Consider the following 20,085-nt stretch of genomic DNA (forward strand, 5'->3'; position numbering starts at 1 on the left):
AAACTAATGATTAAAGTTAGAATTATATTTTTTTTATATAAATACTAGCGGGAACACAGAGAATGTCCATGCATCCGAATTTTAATTTTTATCAAGTGACACCATTAAACAATAAACAAAAAAATTCATCCTTAATTGTTCAATCAACATTAATCATGAAAAATAGTATATACAAAAGAATAAAATATAATGAAATATGCTTCTTTCTTTACCTTGGACCTGCAGAGAGACTTAGTCAAATCGTTCTTATATTTTATTATTATCGTCAACCACTTCCTCGCTCTCCATATCCTCCATCACCCCACCCCCTTATTCTCTCACAATCAAATCCCAAAACGAACCATTTTTTTTGTATTCATATATTAATAATGAGTAATATGTCATTACACGACTATTTTACTTTTATCATTATCATGTGTATATTTGTATCTATTAAAATGAACGAAAAACTTATGTGTAATCGTATTATGAAACATCAATTTGTCTATATACATATGTTCTTTAAAAAAGAAAAAAAAATACTCATTTGAAATGTCTTGATTTTACAACAATGAATATACACTGTCATTCAAAAGAAGTAAAATTGTTCTTAACAAATATCTTTATCAATTTATATTACTTAAGTAGAAAACATAATTTACCTTTGAATGATTCTTTATAATTTTGTATAAAACACGTCATCCATAATGTATTGAGTTTTTAAGAACTACAAATTTTATTTATTATTTTCATATAGCTTTATGCATGTAGATTAAATTATAAGAATCTATAAAACAAGGTTATAAATTTAGTTTTTAACATTATAAAGTTATGCTATTATATTTTTTATATTATTTTATGTGTTCTTTAGTTATTATCATTATTTTTAATATTTTAACATTAATTTGTGAATAATTTTTAATATGAGAGAGGAGTTGAATAATTTAGATAATTTGTGAGAGAGTCATCTCGAGTCTATCCTACCAAGTATTTGTTCAGCTTATCGGTCACTCGTTATCGGACTGTTATTGAACCACCCATAATATATAGTCTCACACACGAGTTGGTACTCTCTGCGTGAGAGAAGTGTCTTGGAGATCCCATTTTGAAATCAATTTTTTTATTCTTGAAAATATTAACTACACAATTAATATAGAAGACGCAAATATTATACAATTACAAAATTTAGAGATGTAAAATGTAATTTAGTCTTAATAATAGTTACCTATGGAAATGTATAATATATAACTTTCTCTTTGCAGTTTATAATGATTTTAGTTTTCTTAAGAATTTATGAATAAAGTCTTATGATTTATTTTTTTTATTAATAGAGTGAAAAATATGTACATGTTAGTTGATCAATCAAAATAAGGTTCTTGGTTTCATTCAGTTAAAATATAAGGGAGATATATATTTATTTGAAAACTTAAAAGTGTGATTTTAAAAGGTGATTGTAGATGTGGTTGTAAATTCTCAAATAAAAATCAATTGTAAAAGGGTTTACATATACATTTCAATTATATGCACCATTCCAATTTGTTTGCTTTAGCCTTAAGTTGATTTTTATAATTTTAAAATTAATTGTTTATATTTGAACAAAAGTGGCAATAAAAATACCGCTAATAAATTACAAAGAACAAAGGATCGAAATTTATTTTTAACTTAATTTCATCTTTTGTATCTTTCGTTTCCTATGTAGCACAAACACTAATACAACACAGCTGATGAGCATATATTTATTCATACTCACTAGCCTTATTCATAGATTATTGGACTATAGTTATAAATAAATCCATTGTTTTAATTAATATTCTTATAATTAGGTTTATTTGGACCTTAACTATTATTATTGTTAATTTTGTGTTTTTAGAGTAAATTATCCGGACGAAGCATCTACCTTTGTGAATGGGCCAAATATGCAAAAGTCCAAATTGCTTCTTCAACTAAAACAGGAAACAAATTCTGAGGAGAAAAAAGTGAAAATAAAATTTACAACATCTCAGAAACAGATTTGGAAGCAAATCTTCTGCAAAATACAAGAATTATGGAAAGATGGAGACTTGGAAACGGTTTACAAAATCTAAACGGCAATATTTTCCCAACATCCTTGGAGCATAAAAGAGTCTATAAAAGGACACAAACATCAAGGAGAAAAGGGAGAGCTTCATAGGATTTTTTTAGTTTATTTTCTTCTTTATAATTATTTTGTTTTGCCTCCGCATGGAAGGCTAAACCTTGTTGGTTGATTCTTTTGTAATTTCCCATTGAGTTCTGAGATTTTGTTCAATAAAAGTTTCGATTTTTAATTCTCTATAGCAGTTGTTTTTATTGTCTAATCTCCTACAAAACTAGTTTTTGTGAGAGGTTGTACTTGAACGCATGATTGAGAGTCTTCCTTATCTTAAACTTTGGTTTCTTAGTTGCATTGTTCTAATTAATTTCTTGGTCGCATGATTCAAGGGAGAGGAGGTAAGCATTCCCATGGAGTATACGCATGGAACAAAGTGGGTATTGATTAAATCAGTAGACGCATGTTTTACTGGTGAGTTTCAGTTGAATCAGATCGACGCATGTTCAATCTGCTTTAGCTCTGTTTGAGGATTGAGAAAGAATTAATCTTTAGAGAACCTATAAAGAATTCAATGGTGGAAGAACTTGGGATCAACCGCTTTTTATTTTCTATTTCAATCTCTTTTATATTTTTTGCATAACTATCTTAACCCCTTTTTATTATTATTGTTATTACTAACTTTTCATTACTTGTAGATAGATTTTGAATTCGGTTAACTAAATCACTATTGGATTCGTTGGGAGACGACTTGGGGTCATCTGACCACAATTATACTATCATCTCTAGCGTTAGACAAGTCTACGCTAGAATCATATTAATTTGACAGCAAAACGACAGCTATCAACAGCCATGCAAATATGTATAATTTCTAAAATGAGTGATACGGATCTATTTATATATTATAAAATTATGAACTATATAAATTGTCAATAAAAAATTATATGCACAAGTATGTTTTAATTATTTTGTTTAATATAAAGATGTTTCTCATGGTTGGTTCAAAAAGATTTGTTCCTTATTTTTATAATCATAATAAAAATTTATACAATAAATTCGAGTTTTTAAAAAATTAATGTATTTTCTTATTTTTAAAAGTAGGTTAAAATCGTGTTATAATTGTCAGAAATCCAATAATTTTTTAAAATTTGATATTTTACCGATACGTGTTTTATGAGTGTCATACAAATGTCAATGTCCGATACATATGTCAAACACGAACACACACCATTTAAGAGGCATGTCAGAGCCTCATAACTCGTTTGTAAAAGAACGAAATCTAATAATTGATTAAAAATAATTTAAATTTCAAACTATTTATTTGCAAAAGATTTAAAGATAAAGGATCAATCGAGGCAACAAAAATCATATCATTTATTTACAAAAAAAATATGAAATTTAAAATTATTTGAGATAAATAAAATTTTAAAGTGTTATTTCCTCGTGTTTTTGTTATAGAAGAAAACCTTTACGGTTTATGCTCAATAATTTCAAGTGATCTATGTTTTATCTCTCAGTAAAGAGGTTTTCTTCTTGCACCTATCATTTTTTTCACCCTCATAAATTTCAGAAGTACATTCCAAAATTAACAGGAGATGATTCAAATTTTACCGTAACAGAGGCTAGTTAAGTGGCTAACTGCCTCTTATCATGGTAACTAAAACAAAATCAAGTTTTTATAGTATTAAATATTTAGTTTTACCATCTTTCCTTCTCAAAAATTCTAATCTCAACTCAAGTCTACTTTATTGTAAAATACATTTCTAGGCATCCGATAAGAATTTGTGGTTTTTTATAGTTAAAGTAATTTTACAAGTTAAATAACAAAATTAAAAAAATTATTGAAATGTTTGTGTCACCTTGACACAACTTAATCATATTTGAACTAATACTAATACAATTTATGTTGAAATCTAATTATAATTACACTAAGTTGTACTTGACACATTTTTTTTAAAATCATGTTAACTTGACACTATGGACCTATTTTGATGATTTTTTAAAATTTTATTCATTTCGATAATTAGTATATCGATAATTAATATATGAAATTACCTTATTTTAGTAAAAAAATCAGAATTTGTTTTATCATCAGATTATGAGATACTAAAATAATCAATAGTAGTGTGGGTGAATTAGACAATTGAAATTATTTCTTATTATGGGTTTAGATTGGAGAGGAGATTTAAGTAAGTGAATTTGGAGTGATTTGAGATAAAAGTGAAGTTATTTGGATTGTGGTATATTAGAGTAGATTTGTGAAATATTTATTAAATTTTGTGATTGATGTGATGGTTGTGTGAAAAGTTATAATTTTTTTAAAGGTAGATTTACAAATTTATCCTTACTTTAAAAATATATGAATAATAAAAAATTATATATTTATTTTTTATAATTAATAATAATATTATATAAATAACTATATTTATTATTATTATTATTATTATTAATTATTGTTTATTCCTTATAATTATTTTAATTATTTATTATAATTGTTATTTCACAAAATTATTATTTATTATATTCTATTATACAATTAATTATATTTATTTTTATTTTAATATAAATATTAATAAATTAATAATATGAAAATATAAACCTAAATATAGTATATATAATAAAATATATATAAATCTTCAAACCTATGCGAAAAAAAAAACCCAAAAATGTTTTACCTCTTTCTGTTTTTAATAATTTTTTATTTATTAAACTGTGTGCATTCTTTGCTCGCAAAACTTTATCTGGAAAACAAAAAGAGCATTAATTTCCCAGGTGATTCAGAGACAGTGCTACACAACAAAACCTGGAGAATAACGTTTTAGATGGAGTTTTAAACTCTTATATACTTTTTTTACCTTATTTTGCTTCACTTAATAAAAAGTTGCTTTGTTACATGGATAATAGATACAAAGCTTTTGCTTCTATTCTTTATTTTTCTTCAGTTTCTCAATCTCTATTCTCGTTAAGTCCACGTGTATAAACTGTTGGGTTTAATAGTGCCAAAGTTCAAGAGGGGGGGTGAATTGACCTTTTAAAACTTTCTCGCAGAAATAGTGTTTAACCCAGTTTTACAGAAAATAAATCGATTTATGTGAAAATGAACAGATTTATTTCAGCACTGTTTTTGTTTGAAAAGCTTTTAATACAGCAAGATTAATCACAAGATTATGCAGATAGATTTTCCAGATATCAGATTGAAAAACAGTGAGACACAGAAAACAGCAAACCTTAATTCCACTTAATGTGATTTAGGTTCAGTTAAGGGCTTGACAATTAGTGAGACAATCTTATCACATACAACCTGTTTTATTCGCCTTTAACAGATTATCAGTGTTCTTATTGAAACCAGACAGTTTTCCAGAAATTAAGAACAATGTGCACAACGCCCAGAAAGAACAGATTTATTTTCAATTGAACAGATTTATTTCTTTGCTGTTTTATCAATTATGCAAAAACGAAATTGCAGAGAGTGAGAGAGAATGAACACAAGCAGTTATACTGGTTCACTCAACTGAGCTACATCCAGTCTTCACCAACAACAGGTGGAAATCACTAACACACAGTACAACCAAGTACAATTCCCACTATTCTTGAAACCTACAAGAACTTAGGTACTCTTGCTGAAAAAACCTATTTCAGCACACACACACCCACTCTTCAAGAACACCTATCAAGAAGAGTGTTCAACCAAACTATTACAAGAAATGAGAAGTGAAACGACTACACCTGATTGAGGATACACAGATCTGCCTTAAACCAGTAGGCAAGATTGCTAGAACAGTAGCTGCACCTCACACCAAGCTTTTGGAACCAAACCAAGAACAAGCACTTTTTGATTTTTGAAATCTTTGAAGAACAAATGCTAATCCTTTGTAAACTTTTGATTCTCTGCTGTAAAACTTGTTTTTGCAAATGTATGAACTGTTTGAATTGGTATTAAACTCAGAAACAAGTTTGCATTTTATAGAAAACCAACTTATAACAGATTTTTGAAAAACAGTTAAAGCTGTTATAAAATGAACAGATTTATTTTCAAAAGCAGTTAGAGAATTTGTTAAGTGAGGAGACTTAGTCAACCATTCTGGTGCTGAGATAAAACTGAAAATCGTTTAAGCTTGACATGGCACTAGAGACAAAAGGAATCTATTCATTTACAGATGAACAGATTTATTTTTCAAAATGAAAACAGAGAAAGTTTAACTATTTAAAACTCAGTCGTTTTGAAAGATAGAAGACTTAGTCAAAATACATGATGCACAAAATCTAATTTTTCCAAGACTTAGCCAAGGCATCAGTGTAAAAATGAATCTGTTTATTTAGAAAAGAACAGATTTATTTTTATGCAGTAAACGTGTTTTTTGTAAAACATGTGAAAAACAGTTTAAGAAAACTTATGCTTGTTCTTATCACATGGCCAGTGGTTATGAGGTGAGTTACCCAGCAAAAAGCCCACTCTTAGACAACCTCTAAGCACCACCTAAGACATACTTAAAGCAAAGCAAAAAACAAATGAAATGTACATATAGGTCTTCATCAAACACTACATATAAGCCTTCATCAAACACAATCTTGAAGGGGCAGCAACCATCTTCAACATAAACTACCAGCATCATTATTGTGTGTCACATCATTAATAGCTAATGAATATGGATCTTCTACTTATATTATTGATTTGTATGATGTGTGACATGCTAGATTAGAACATGTGTTAGTTCCTTTTTCATATAACCCTTTGTGCATAAGGCCCAGGTGGCTAGCGAGAGGTAGTTTTGGACCTAGGGTTGTGCTTAATACGCAGGGGTCTAACTTAAGTAAATATTTTCTTTTAAACCTAAGCCCATGTGTGTTAGGGCACAGAAAGGTTAGGTTGCATGTATTCAAGAGAGGAGCGTAGCGCCGCACTGAGGGTGGCTACGTAAAGATTGGACCTCTGATGCTGATACATGAGTTGGTACCCTGATGGTTATTCTATTATTATTTTATGCACTCCATGAAGGAAAAATTATGTTTTGTTCAACACCGTGAGGGTATGTGATGAGAATCAAATAAAGGAGGCTTTTATTAATGGAGGAAGAGGACATCCACCCTCACATTTGAAGTTCTTCCTTCTAGTCTTCTCAAAATTAAAAGAAGACATAAAATAAAGATGAGGCCCAAGCCCAAAGCCCAAGCCCAAGCCCAAGAAGGCCAAAGCCCAAAGAGCCCAAGTCCATCCCATGAGGGGCAAGGCCAAGCTTTGAAATACTCTTGTATAGTTTTAGGAGGTGTGGTTATTAAATAAAGGTGTGTGAAAATGTAAAATAAAGTCACATTGTCCATGTGACTTAGGAGAGTGGTGTAGGTGTAGTTTTTGGGAGGTGTCATAGTAGAAAAAGGTCACACCTCCCATGTGACTTGTTTTTGGTGGGAATTTCAAATGAGTTTATTTGAAATTTCCCACCTATTTTTCAGCACCTTAGGCTATAAATAGAGGTGCTTCCTTTGTAAAATTCAGAATTGAAATTAGAGAAAAGAAACTATACTCAATTTTTGAGTGAGCATTGGAGAGCTTTTGAGCCTTCTTCTCTAGTCTTATCTTGAAGGATCCATGGTGTCCTCAAGTGGCGGCAACACACTCATCTAGGAGCAACCATCCTTCTAGTGGCGTGATCACTCACCTTCTCTTCCATCTCCATAAGCTTTTCTCTTCTCCTTCCTTCCTACTCTTTCAATTGTTCATGTTTAGCTTGTGTTCTTGAGTTTTGGTTTGGTTATCTTTCATTTTCCAGCAGCTGTTCTTATTCTTTTCTGTTTTGGTTCGGTGCATTTTAATTTCCAGCACTTCTATTTCAGTTTGCTTATCTTTTGTTCCATTTTGTTCGGTTCAATTTGACTATAATTGGAACTTCCATGTGAGTTTGGTGTTTGGTGCAAGTTTTGGTGAGTTCTTGAAACATAGAACATTGATCCATCTCTATAAAAGTGCCTATTCAATCTCCAACTCAAGTTGATTCCATAAAATGTCAAAGAATCATCTATATCTTGCTATTGGAATCATATCAGTATGCCCTTGAGCAGAATATTTTTCTGTTGAGTATGCTTTCATTTGAGATTATATTCTCGTGATAGAAAGTTGTTACAAAAGGTAAACTATAAAAGGGACTTGAGATCCTAAGTTAAGGTATGTTGTTTCTAAGACTGAAACTTATTACTTCTTGTTTCTTATAAGCCCTGTACTGACTTGATCGTCGGAATGCAATCAATAGGTAGGGCCCCCTCTTTTTCAGCGGAGCAACGTTCCAGTGCATCAAGACACAAAACAGATTCTAGAAGAGACAAACGGAGCTAGAACTTGTCATCAGAGTCAACCGACAAGCAAGTCAACCAACAACAACACAAACCTTTTCATAAATGGTGAGAATATGTCTTACCATGTAAAAGGAGTTGACATGGAAATCACTCCAACAATATGGACTATTGTTACTGTTTTAAAATATTTTGGTTCAAGAATAGGAAAAAGAAATACCATCAGTGTGGAAGAGTTCAACTAGATCCAATACTATTATAGTTATCTTAGAAATCCTCTTATGAAGGTTAAAGGATTTCATGTTGGTTCCCTCAAACTAGATGAAAGGGTCATAAACTTCATCACTGCCTAGATATTAACTCCGAGGGGCAACAATCATGTTGTGCTAACTGAAGAAGATCTAGTGTTGATCTATTGAATTATGAAGAACATCAAAGTAAACTAGACCCATGTCTTCAAAGAGCACATGCATAAATCTGTGAGGATAAGTCATTATGACATTCCTTATGTAATTCTTGTTTATAAGTTTTTGCAATATTTTAAAGTTAACATTGATGAAGAACTATTAGAGGTGGTGAAACCATCTCATGAGATAAACAATGGTTCTCTAAACAAAATGGGGTTTATAAAAGTGAATAGCACATGGGTTAGCAAAAAGGAAGATTTTGTTGGTCCCTCTGTTGGACCAAGTAGAAATGTAAGAATTGGTGATGATGTTGGACCCAGTGTTAATGTTAAAGAAGACTACACAATGCATGTTCTTGTAAGCTATGAACCGCTAGTAGATCATGGGATTCCTATATCCCCGTTTGAAAGACAGATGATAAATCGCATGGACACCATGACAAGAGATAAAAAAGATCACTATGAGTTATGTGAAACACAATTTCAATATTTGAATGAACGGATTGAAGTTGTTCAGACCCAACTTGCAGAGTTCCAGTATGGAAGGGATATTTAAAGATTGTATCATCTTGCCTTTGTCTTTGAATCTTTAAACTATTATTTTCTGTAATTCTTCTTAGTTTCTATAACTCCTTATCTTTATCTATTTGTGAAGACAAAGGGGAAGAATTATAATTGTTTTTGTTGGTTTGTAATTTTTTTTAATTATATATTTCAAACTATTTAAACAATTATGTTTTGAGTTTCTGTTGGATTGCTTGGTTATGCAAAAATCGTGGTTCTTTATAAATTTGTTTAAAAATCTTGTTATACTTGTATTGTGTGGATTGCATGGTATATCTTTCTATTTTGTAGGATCTCTTTAAATCAAAATTTACAACACAACACCAGGGATTTGTCTTCATCAAATAGGGAGAGATTGTTGAACAAGGAGACTTAGATGATTTCAAATCTGCTATAAAGAATCTATTGTTGTGTGTCTAGTTATGTAGATTTTGAGTTGTTAATTTGCACTTAGTTATGATCCAAGTTTATATGGTTTGAAAGTTTTGTTTTTCAAATCTGTGTGAATTTTAGTTAGTTGCTTCGTATTTCAAATAAGTTGAAATAGCTTTTGTTAAAGTTTGATGACTATAACAAGTTTTTCAACATATTGTTTTATTGTGTCGACCAATTGAAAAATACTTAAGTTTTTTAAAAGATTTTAAAATGATTTGTTTTATTTTGTCTTTCTGTAAAGCAAAATCAACCAATTATTTCAATAAATGAACTGGTTTCTTATGTTGTGATTTTAACAGAAAATGAAAACAATCAGTTTGTTTTAAAAATGTTATGATTTTTAAACTACTTTTTAAATTCTTTTAACAAATTTCATTTAATGATCAAACTGTTTAAACCATTTTTTGAAGTTTATATAAATATTGTTTTCTAATCATTTTAGAAACAAGAAATGAGATTAAAGAATACGTTTTTCAAGAAAGAGAATGAAAGAGCTTTTAGAATCATTCTTTGGTGTATTGGATCATTGCTACTATGTGAAATAGGATTTTGGGTTATTTCTTCTACTATTTTGCAATTTTGTAAAGCCCAGGTATATTCTAAATTCATTATTTTATACTCTATTGTATTGTAAATAGTTTCAGATCATGTTTCAGAAATCTGTGTTTCTATTGAGAGTGTTGTGTTTTCTCGAAGGGTTCAAGATCAACACTCTTGGTTGTTTTGTAATTTGGTTTTCATTACTTAGTGAATTTTTAGTGGTGTGCTAAGGACTGAATGTAGCTCTTGGTTAAGAGTGAACCAATATAATTTCTTTATGTGAATTCTCTCTTTCTTACTTTAATAATCTGTTTTATAGTTTGTTTTGGGTGTTCTGCGTAAAACAATCAGTTGATTTCTCAAAGCAATAGGTTTATATTTTGATTACTAAGTTGTTAATCTTTTAATAACTAGTTGAACACGTTAATCAATTGATTGATTTAATTGATCTTTTCAATCTAATCCTAGTCTTTGTGAAAACAATTCACCCCATCCTGTTTTAGCCATATATGCTAACAATGGTGACATGATCTAGGAAACTAACCAGTAGAGACAAACCCAAAAGTTCTTTAGGGAATCCTTCCTACTCATTATGTGGTCTTCCTGTTCCTCCATCATATTAGCACCATTATGATCACGTGCTTTGTGACGATCTCCTCTGCGGATTGATGTCGTAGGTGTATGTCTTCCATGACATTGCGATTAAAAACCTCTAATAGTAGCCATAACTTTGTCAAAAAGATCATCCTTACATTAATAAAAAGCTATACGATCTAATCCAATCTAATTTGTTTTACATATTCTGAATTGTACAACTCGATTTTTTTTATGAAATGCTATGTGAATTGTATACTCTGAAAGATATTTCTGAATTTGGAAATATCTTCTAGATTGTACAATCCAAAATGTATTTCATAAAACAAAAGCATTCTAGATTGTACAATCTAGAATGTGTAAAGAAAAACAAGAGACATTCATTCTAGTTTTTGTTTCGTGTTCAACCCATCCTGAATCCAAAAAACATGGACCTATAAGTGCAGATTCAATCTTGGGCAAGGTTGCATAAGTGCTCTAAAACACTCTAAACCCACAAAAACCTCCAAAGAAAAGTCAAGGTTGCAGAAGGGGTGCCTAAAGAGTGTGTAGGTGCTGAAGATAGGAAGAAGATGAAGGGTGTACAAATTTAGAATTATTTATTATTTTCATTAAAATTAAAATAATATTTTCCTTATATCTATGGAGAAGCAGAGAAAAAAATATGGAGGTGCATAAAGAAAACGCTTACAATATGTATGCTACCCAACCCAAATACTTTACTCTTGTCACGTGAAAGTTATATAAGATCATACCTAGAAATTATGTTTTACTTTAGAATTTAAATATAAAAAAAATCTTATATGAAGTTAATGTGCACTTGTCCTCTTAAAATCCATGTCTAATTAAGAAGAAAAATACACAAACCGGAAAACTAAAAAGAAATGTAGTATAAACATACTATGATCCTTCTAGTTATTTATACAATATTAATTTTCACTGTTTATTGTTTATGTACAAGTATCAGTTCTCAAGTAAAAATACTAAATCACAAATTTTTAAATAAATAAAAAAAGTAAAAAAAAAAATTATAACAATCATTGGCACTTTTCTAAACGGGACTTTAGATATTTCCACACCTATGCTCCTTTGAACTGGTTTAGACTAAATTTTTATAGATAATTTTACACAACTATTTATGATTAAAAAAATTAAAAAGAGATAAAAAAAGAAATATTAAGATGAATAATATAGAAAAAATAAAATAAAAAACAAATCTAAGAAGATATTATAAGAAGTATCCATAAAATAAATGACAAAATTTAAAAAAATTATAAATTATATTGGATAAAAATATTTAAAAATAAAATAATTCAAATTTAAATTTTTTTTCTCTCGTAACACAATTCTTTTATATAATCACCTATTTAAGAGACAAAGAGCTTTCAATAATTCTACATTAAGTATCAATGATTTTACTTATTTTTTCAAAATAATGTGTTCAGTCAGATTAATAAAAGAATTTGTTATTAAAGATTCATCTAAATCTATATCTATATATAAAGGGATTCCCCTCTTAACTGTTTTTAATTTTTTTTCCTATTTTATCCTTATATTAATATTAAATTTTATTATTGTATTATGGTCATTGTATCATTTCTTATTCCCCTCTTAACTGCTCTTAATTTTTTTTTCCATTTTATCCTTACTTAATAATTTATTGTATTAATTTATTTTGGTTATTTGGATATTTTATAATTTCAAAAATTAATAAAATAATTTTAAAATTTATTTTATTTGTTATTATTTAACTGACAGGAGAGTGGAGAGAGTGGTGGAGAGAATGGGGAGAGTGGAGAGAGTGATTAGTTACTTTTCTCTTTTAAAGATCTTTTTCTTTATTAAATAAAAAATTAAAGATATTTGTAATATTTTGTGGACCACCTTAGCAAGAGAGTGGAGATTTAGTACATTACTTTTATGATTTAAACTGATATTCTTTTTTATTAAAATTGTATAATTTTAAAATTGATTTAAGAAACGGATTTTATGATTCTTCACTACATATAACCCCCGTATCCTACTTCCCACTTTCTCTCTCCTATATATGTACATACTTCCCACTTTCTCTCTCCACTACACATAACAGATTCTTTTTTACCATACTTCTCACTTTCTTTTCTCTTTTCTTTTCTTTTCACTTTCATGTAAAATCATACTTTCATTCTCACTTCTTTGATTAATCTTTGTTTATGAAACCCTAATTTGACATTTGTTTCATGAAATTGTAATTGAAGTTTATGACTAGAGGGAACGAAAAGACTCAAAATTGCATGCTTCATCACAACAATAGGTAATTCTCTTTATATGCATTTCAATTTGTAAACCACTAATTTGTCTTCTGAAATTAATATTTTGTTTTACATGCTATACTAATATTTTGTTTGTTTTTTATTTGTTAATTGTAGAGAGTTAATATTCATAGCAAAATAGAGGAATCAGAGAAGGAAAAACTGAGTTTCGTTGTCGCGCTCACTCCCCCAATCGCAACGAAAGAACATTAGATTTGGGTGCGAAAGATGATAACAATTTAAACGAGTCTCTATACAGGTCCAAGGGTCCAAGGTGAAGAAAAGAGAAGCATATTCATTGCATTTTCTTCTTTTGTATATAATATTTTTCATGATTTAAAGTTGATTGAACAATTGAGGATGAATTTTTGGTTTATTGTTTAATGGTGTCATATGTATTGTAATGATTGTCATATATTATTGGTTGTTTATAGACCTAATGAAAAAATTTGGTTTAATTTCGATAATTAATAAAATATTAAAAATTATTAAAAAAATATGAAACTCAAATTCTATTTAATTATTTTTTCGGTTGAGTTTGTAGTTTTAAATAAATTTTAACTATTACCAAATATTTATATTTTTATCCATAATTAATTAAATATTAAAAATTATAAAAAAATATAAAACTCAAATTTTATTTAATTATTTTGTATCTTGAAAGACGGTTTTGATAGTAGTTTTGAATTTTAAATTTTAAAAGTTCATTCTTTCTCTTTACCATATGTAACACATTTGAGAAATAAAAAATGCGGATAAAGCAATGCCTTTGTTTCCTTAATATGTTTATAATATTAAATATAATATAATATCAAAGTAAAGTTATTTTGAGAAAGAATTAAAGCTCAAAATTGGTATTAGTAATTATTTTTCACAAAGTAATAACATGATTAAAAAATATATTAAATATTATATTGTTGAATAACGTGTTTCTTTTAAATTTCTTAACTACTATGCTTGGATTCTTTTAGTTGCACAAATAACAAAAGATTATATATAATATGAAATACTTGGAGATTCTAGTAAACCACCTACCACCACCTCCACCAAACCCCAGTCCCCTATGTTGACCAGAACCAAACCAAACTCCAGATTCCAACTTCACTAATATTTGTGCTCTCTCTATAAAGTTCAAACTCATAAACCATACCCTAACTATAACACCCTACTTTCAATTTTGAGCATTAGCAATGGCTTCAGAAGAGAGCTCAGAAGTGAGGGTATTGGGGAAATGGGCAAGCCCATTTAGCAACAGGGTAGATCTTGCTCTGAAGCTCAAGGGAGTGTCCTACAAATACTGTGAGGAAGATCTTGCCAACAAGAGCCAGGACCTACTGAAGTACAACCCTGTTCACAAGAAGGTTCCTGTTCTGATCCACAATGGGAACCCTTTAGCTGAGTCACTTGTTATTGTGGAATACATAGATGAGACTTGGAAAAACAACCCCCTCTTGCCTCAAGACCCTTATGAGAGAGCCTTGGCACATTTCTGGGCCAAGACCTTAGATGACAAGGTTACCAAATCTTTTATACTTTACATTTCTCTTCCACTCTTTCATTCTTTCATCTTTGGATTATGCTGAGTCCTGCAAAATTAGATTGCAATATTAAGGTGATTTCAGACAACTGTTTATGTATTATCGACTTTCCATTGTTTAGTTAAAATAAATGGGATGTAATGTAAAACCTTTATTTTTTAAAGAAGTCTAGTCCATCATTATGTTCAGAAAGAAAAACCTTTTAACACAGGTTTTGTAGTTTTAATATTCTTCTATAGTTAAATTCATTTTGATAATTAAAGATAAACTTAGGATATAACATTTGCATTTAAAATTTGATTAGATAATAACATGAAAAAAATATCTCCTTTTGGTGTGTTTGAAGAAGGTTCAAAAGTAAAAGTACTATCATTTTTAAGCAACCAAGAGCTTAAAAAATAGTCCTTAAAAGACATTTTGTCTTTAGAGAAGTGCAAAATTGTTTGGCCAAAACACTACTTCAGGGTAGAATTTGACGTTGTTCTTCTTTGTTTTTTTTTTCTTTTGATTTTAGATTTTGCCTGCAATATGGAATGCATGCTGGAGTGATGAGAAGGGACGTGAGAAAGCAGAGGAGGAAGCCTTGGAAGCTTTGGAGATCCTGCAGGAAGCACTGAAGGGTAAGAGATTCTTTGGAGGAGAGAGCATAGGATTGGTAGATATTGCTGCTAATTTCATTGGGTATTGGGTTGCTATATTGCAAGAAATTGCAGGGTTGAAATTGCTTACCCTTGAGAAATTTCCAAAGTTATATAAATGGAGCCAAGAGTTTCTCAATCACCCTGTCATCAAGGAGGGCCTGCCTCCTAGAGATGAATTGTTTGCTTTCTTCAAAGCTTCTGCAAAGAAATAGAACAATTTTAGAGGTCGGATTCATAATAATTTGCCATGATTTTCTTGGAAATATTCATCTTGTTATGAGGAAAAAGTGGCATGTAGGGGTATTGGCTGTTTCAATTTCAACTCAAAACTAAGAAGTTGCCCATATGTATGCATTATAGGATTTTTGGTGCGAGAGGAAAGTTTCCACTTTTCTTCATTATTACTGTTCTTATCTCTCACGTCTATGATGTCTGGTGGACATAAACCTCAAGTGCCACAGATAGTTGAGTCTCTTTGCATACAAAATTAGAAATATTATGTGTTTCTTTGTTAAAAGAAGTTCTATAATTGTAATTGTATCCATAAAAATATATTTTGCATCAGTATTTTGTTGATGATAGATCGTGCTTCACCCTGAGAAAATACTAGGTGAATACATTGTCCACTAAGTTTCCGATGCATTCCCTTTTGAGACAGAGAGAGCAAAACAATATAAGATAATTTCATATTTTGAACAGAAAAAAATCAAGGGCAGAGTTATATATAAAGAAAAAATAAATAAAGTTGGTTAAAGAAAATTTTTTATGTTGATTTCGCACCAAGTTGACAGTGTTGTTTTTATTCTTTTTCTTCTTTCTTTATTGAGAGATTTTAAAACTATTTCTTATATCAATGAATTCTTCTTCTTCCTATATTTTTCCTTATGAACATTAGGATACTTGTTGAAATATATTTAATGCTTTGCGTGGGGATTGAAAAAAAAAAACATATAATACTTCTCACCTACTGGTTTCTTTTTTTTATACCTCACTTTGCTTATCTTCTCTCAATAACACATTTGATTCCTCTTTCAGCAATTGTCCCTTCGTTATAATGGATGAATCAGGCCGAGTTTTTCAGCTTGTTCATATTAGAAAAGAATGTGTGGATAAGCTAAATCAACTCTTGAACACTCTCGAGAGGATATGTTCTACTCTTGGAACCCTCCAAGAGAAAACCACCATCAATCAAGTCTTAATGATATAAGAGAATAAAAGTCCAGTACACTCCAACAACTCAAAAAAGAAAATAATGTACCAGAATTCACAATAAAAGCAATTTACAAGTTTAATTCAGCAACACAACATAACCCTTTTGATTTGTAAACTTGAAAGCAATTTTTGGCAATTAAAAATAGCTCAAATGATCTCAAAGTTCTATTTATAAAGTTCATAAAACACTAATTAAAAACAAAATTCATATATATTTAATCGATTATTTCAAGTTAATAATCGATTATGCACTTGTTAATCATTTGAAAAACTTAACTTTCTGTATTAACCAATTATGACACTTGTTAATCATTTATTTCAGTTTTGCATTTAATTCAGAAAAATAAGTTAATCATGTAGATTTTAATCAAATAGATTAAGAGAACATTAAAAACACATAATTATACTCTCTGTTTTAATCGGTTAACTAAACAAATAATTGATTATCTTGTTTTGAAACGTCTTAAGAATAATTCAATTGATTATTTAAAACCTTAATTTACTAACACAGTCATAAAACATTTCTTACATGTTTTTAACTTTCAAAATGGTTTCCTTTTGATTAATTTTAATATATGTTGTGTGTTGAACTTAAAACCTTGTGAATACCTTGTTTGAAATACTTTCAAACAGTTGATTCGACATTTCAGTAGGTTGAAATTTCACACCCTTTTAGAAAACTCATCTTTTCAAAAAGATTAAGATTCAATTAACCTGGATCACCTTAAAGAGTGAATTAACATTTCAAAGACTACTAGACAACACACACAACCAACAACAAGGTCTTCAAGCTTTCCTCTTGGATTTGGAGACATCAAAGCACCTTGTTCAACAATTAGCACCCAAGAGAAAAGTCACTTAAGCCCAAGTAAATTAAGTTAAATAGGAGGCAAGATTGAGAAGAAAACACCATTGAGTGACTTGTAACCCAATTGGGAGAATATAAGGTGTTAGAAGATGTGTGGTGAATTCTACCATGTGGATTTGGGAGTAATCTATTCAATCTCTTATGTATTAAGGTGATATTTGACTATAATATTTTGTTCTTGGTTGATTATTGGTATTATTGTTTTGCTTCTAATTCTTGATATAGAATCTTAAATCTAACTGGAAAGTATTTTAATGGTTCCGACCAAAATAACAATACTTAACATATTTGAGTGTTAGGAATAGACTTGAAATGTTAATTGCTATCAACGTCTAATCGTAAAGCTAAGTAGTTTTTATAAATATGTGAGGAATCAATATTTAGGAAACACCTTAAGAATTTTATATGCGAGGAATCAATATAAATGATTTTTATACGGGCATCAATATCAATCAACGAACACAATATTATCATGCTAATCAAAATACAAAAGAGCGAGAAGGATGAAACTCAATCCTTATTTTTTCAATTGAAGCAACAACTTTATGACTTGTTTTCTTGTTAATTTTTGCCATCTTAACAACTCTCACTAGAATGTCAGGTAACTCTTCTAATAAATCTATGTATATTATATCTTGGAGTTCTTTAGTAGCAGTACTAGGTCTAGAAAAGCCTACCAAGGTGTTATGGGGTTTTCCTTTTGTTGTAGGGCTTAAAAGTCAACACTGATGTTGTTGCAAGAGGTTCTCCTGATCTTGCTACTTGTGTTAGGATATTTAGAGGGAGTTTATTGAAGGCTGATACAAACCAAAGCAACCAACAGATGACTAAGGACACATCTAGCACCTCACAAAAAGGTCAGTCATCTCAGTATACAAAGTTGGGCCCCACCAAACCTCGAGAAAGCATTAGCAAAAGAAGAAGTTATAAACTAGAATATCTGAAGTTCTTCCTTCTGGTATTTTCCACAAGAGAAAAGTTATGTAAATAAACTGGGTTCACTTTAGGGGTCCAAATAGCAAAGATATGCTAGAATAAGGTACCATTAGCATAATAGGGGGTGTGGGTAGCATTTTAGCTTGTTCCTAGCCCATTTGGAGGCATTTTGACCTAGTTTCTAGAAGGACAAGTCTAGGATGCGGGACTGACTAAGTCAAACCCTAAGGCTTCCCATTTTTCCCTTTTCTCATCCTACCCCTTTAGCTTGTTCTCCAAGGCTCCTTCACCTATAAATAGGAGGCCTACCTAGTGTATTTTACAAGTTTAATGAGATAGAGAAAAGTTACTATGCAGGTTTTGTGCGAGATGCTAGTGAGGTTGTCCTCTTAGTCTTTTAGTCTTATCTTGTGAGAATTTGAGAGCTCTCAAGTGGCGACTTCCAACACTTATCTTGAAGTCATTTCATCATCCAAGTGGCGTGCTCATCATCTCAAAATCCATTCCTCATAAGCTTCCTTTTCCTTCATATTTTCCTTCCATTATCAGTCCATTCTATTAATAAACATGTTCTTATTTTGCTTCCTTATGTCTATTCGATTTTTACATGTTGCTGTTGTTTTCCTTATGTAATTTCACACTATATCTTGTCATCACCTTCACCATATAATTGTATTTTCCTTTTGCCTTTATGAAATGAACCTTCACATCTACTTAACCACTTGGTTAAGTTAATGTCCAGTGGGGATTTTCCTTAGGTTTTCACTCTTAATTGCCTAAAAATCTCAATCATAAATCTAAAGTGTCACATAAATGAACAATCCTAAAATCAACTCACGTCATGTGGTTATCAGAGCTTAGGTTCTTATGCTTAATTTGCTTGAGTTAATTCAACACTTTACAATTTCTTTACATTACCTTTAATTCTTGTCTTTAAATTCAAGTACCTTTACTTTCTTGTCTTTAAATTGAAGTACCTTTAAATTCTTGTCATTATTTTCTTGCATTTTATTTTCCAGCCCTTTATTTCTTCACAATTTTTTTCGGCCATTTTTAATATGCATAACATTTTTCGTTTTGAATATGTTTCTTGTTATGTCTTTTATTGATCTTGCCTTTTACTTTGAGTCTTATGTTCATTAGTGTTCTAGGAGTCCTTGTTTTGATTATACTTACTTGCTTTTAATTTTGAAGTTTTCAAAGTAGTTAGAAACTTGTTTTTAGTAGAAGTAGATTTAAAGTTCCAAACACATGATTTCAAATGTTCAATTATATTGAATCCAACCAAAAAAATTTGTGAAAATTGAAACTTCTTGACAAATATGCATGATACAAATTATGGTTTTCTTTTCCATAAGTCACATTTAGTATAAAAAAAGACCAGTGACACAAAAAAAAACAAATAAAGAAAATTTAAAAGGCATCTTTGGTTATCACTTCTCAAAGACAAATCATTTTCCAAACTATGGATTCAACTTGATTGGCAAATTGTTTTCAACCTTGTGGAATTTTTTATCCTTTTGCTTTAGCATTTTTTTTAAAAAGAAAAGTTTCATAGTTAAAAGTTTAGTAAGTATCTTAGAGTCTTTTTGTGTGCCTTTTCTTGTTTGTCTTCCTTTTCAAGTTTGGTCATATTCTCTTTTCCAATTGGGTTTAGCTTTTCTTGTTTTTATTTATTTCTTTGCCTCAAGTTTTGTGGTGATTTTACTTTGAGAAAGTGTTGAAGGC

The 20,085-nt window shown here is 29.8% G+C and overlaps 1 protein-coding gene across 1 annotated transcript; it reads left to right on the forward strand.

Moving 5' to 3' along the window:
- The first annotated feature begins 14,146 nt into the window (after nt 1–14,146).
- LOC137818579 (probable glutathione S-transferase) lies at nt 14,147–15,922 on the forward strand. The gene is made up of 2 exons (XM_068622090.1): nt 14,147–14,676; nt 15,215–15,922. The coding sequence occupies exons 1-2, from the start codon at nt 14,353–14,355 to the stop codon at nt 15,551–15,553; spliced, it is 663 nt and encodes a 220-aa protein (XP_068478191.1). The 5' UTR covers nt 14,147–14,352; the 3' UTR covers nt 15,554–15,922.
- Nucleotides 15,923–20,085: the final 4,163 nt, after the last annotated feature.

The sequence above is a fragment of the Phaseolus vulgaris genome, chromosome 10 (assembly GCF_000499845.2).
Source record: "Phaseolus vulgaris cultivar G19833 chromosome 10, P. vulgaris v2.0, whole genome shotgun sequence".
Classification (NCBI taxonomy): Eukaryota; Viridiplantae; Streptophyta; class Magnoliopsida; order Fabales; family Fabaceae; genus Phaseolus; species Phaseolus vulgaris.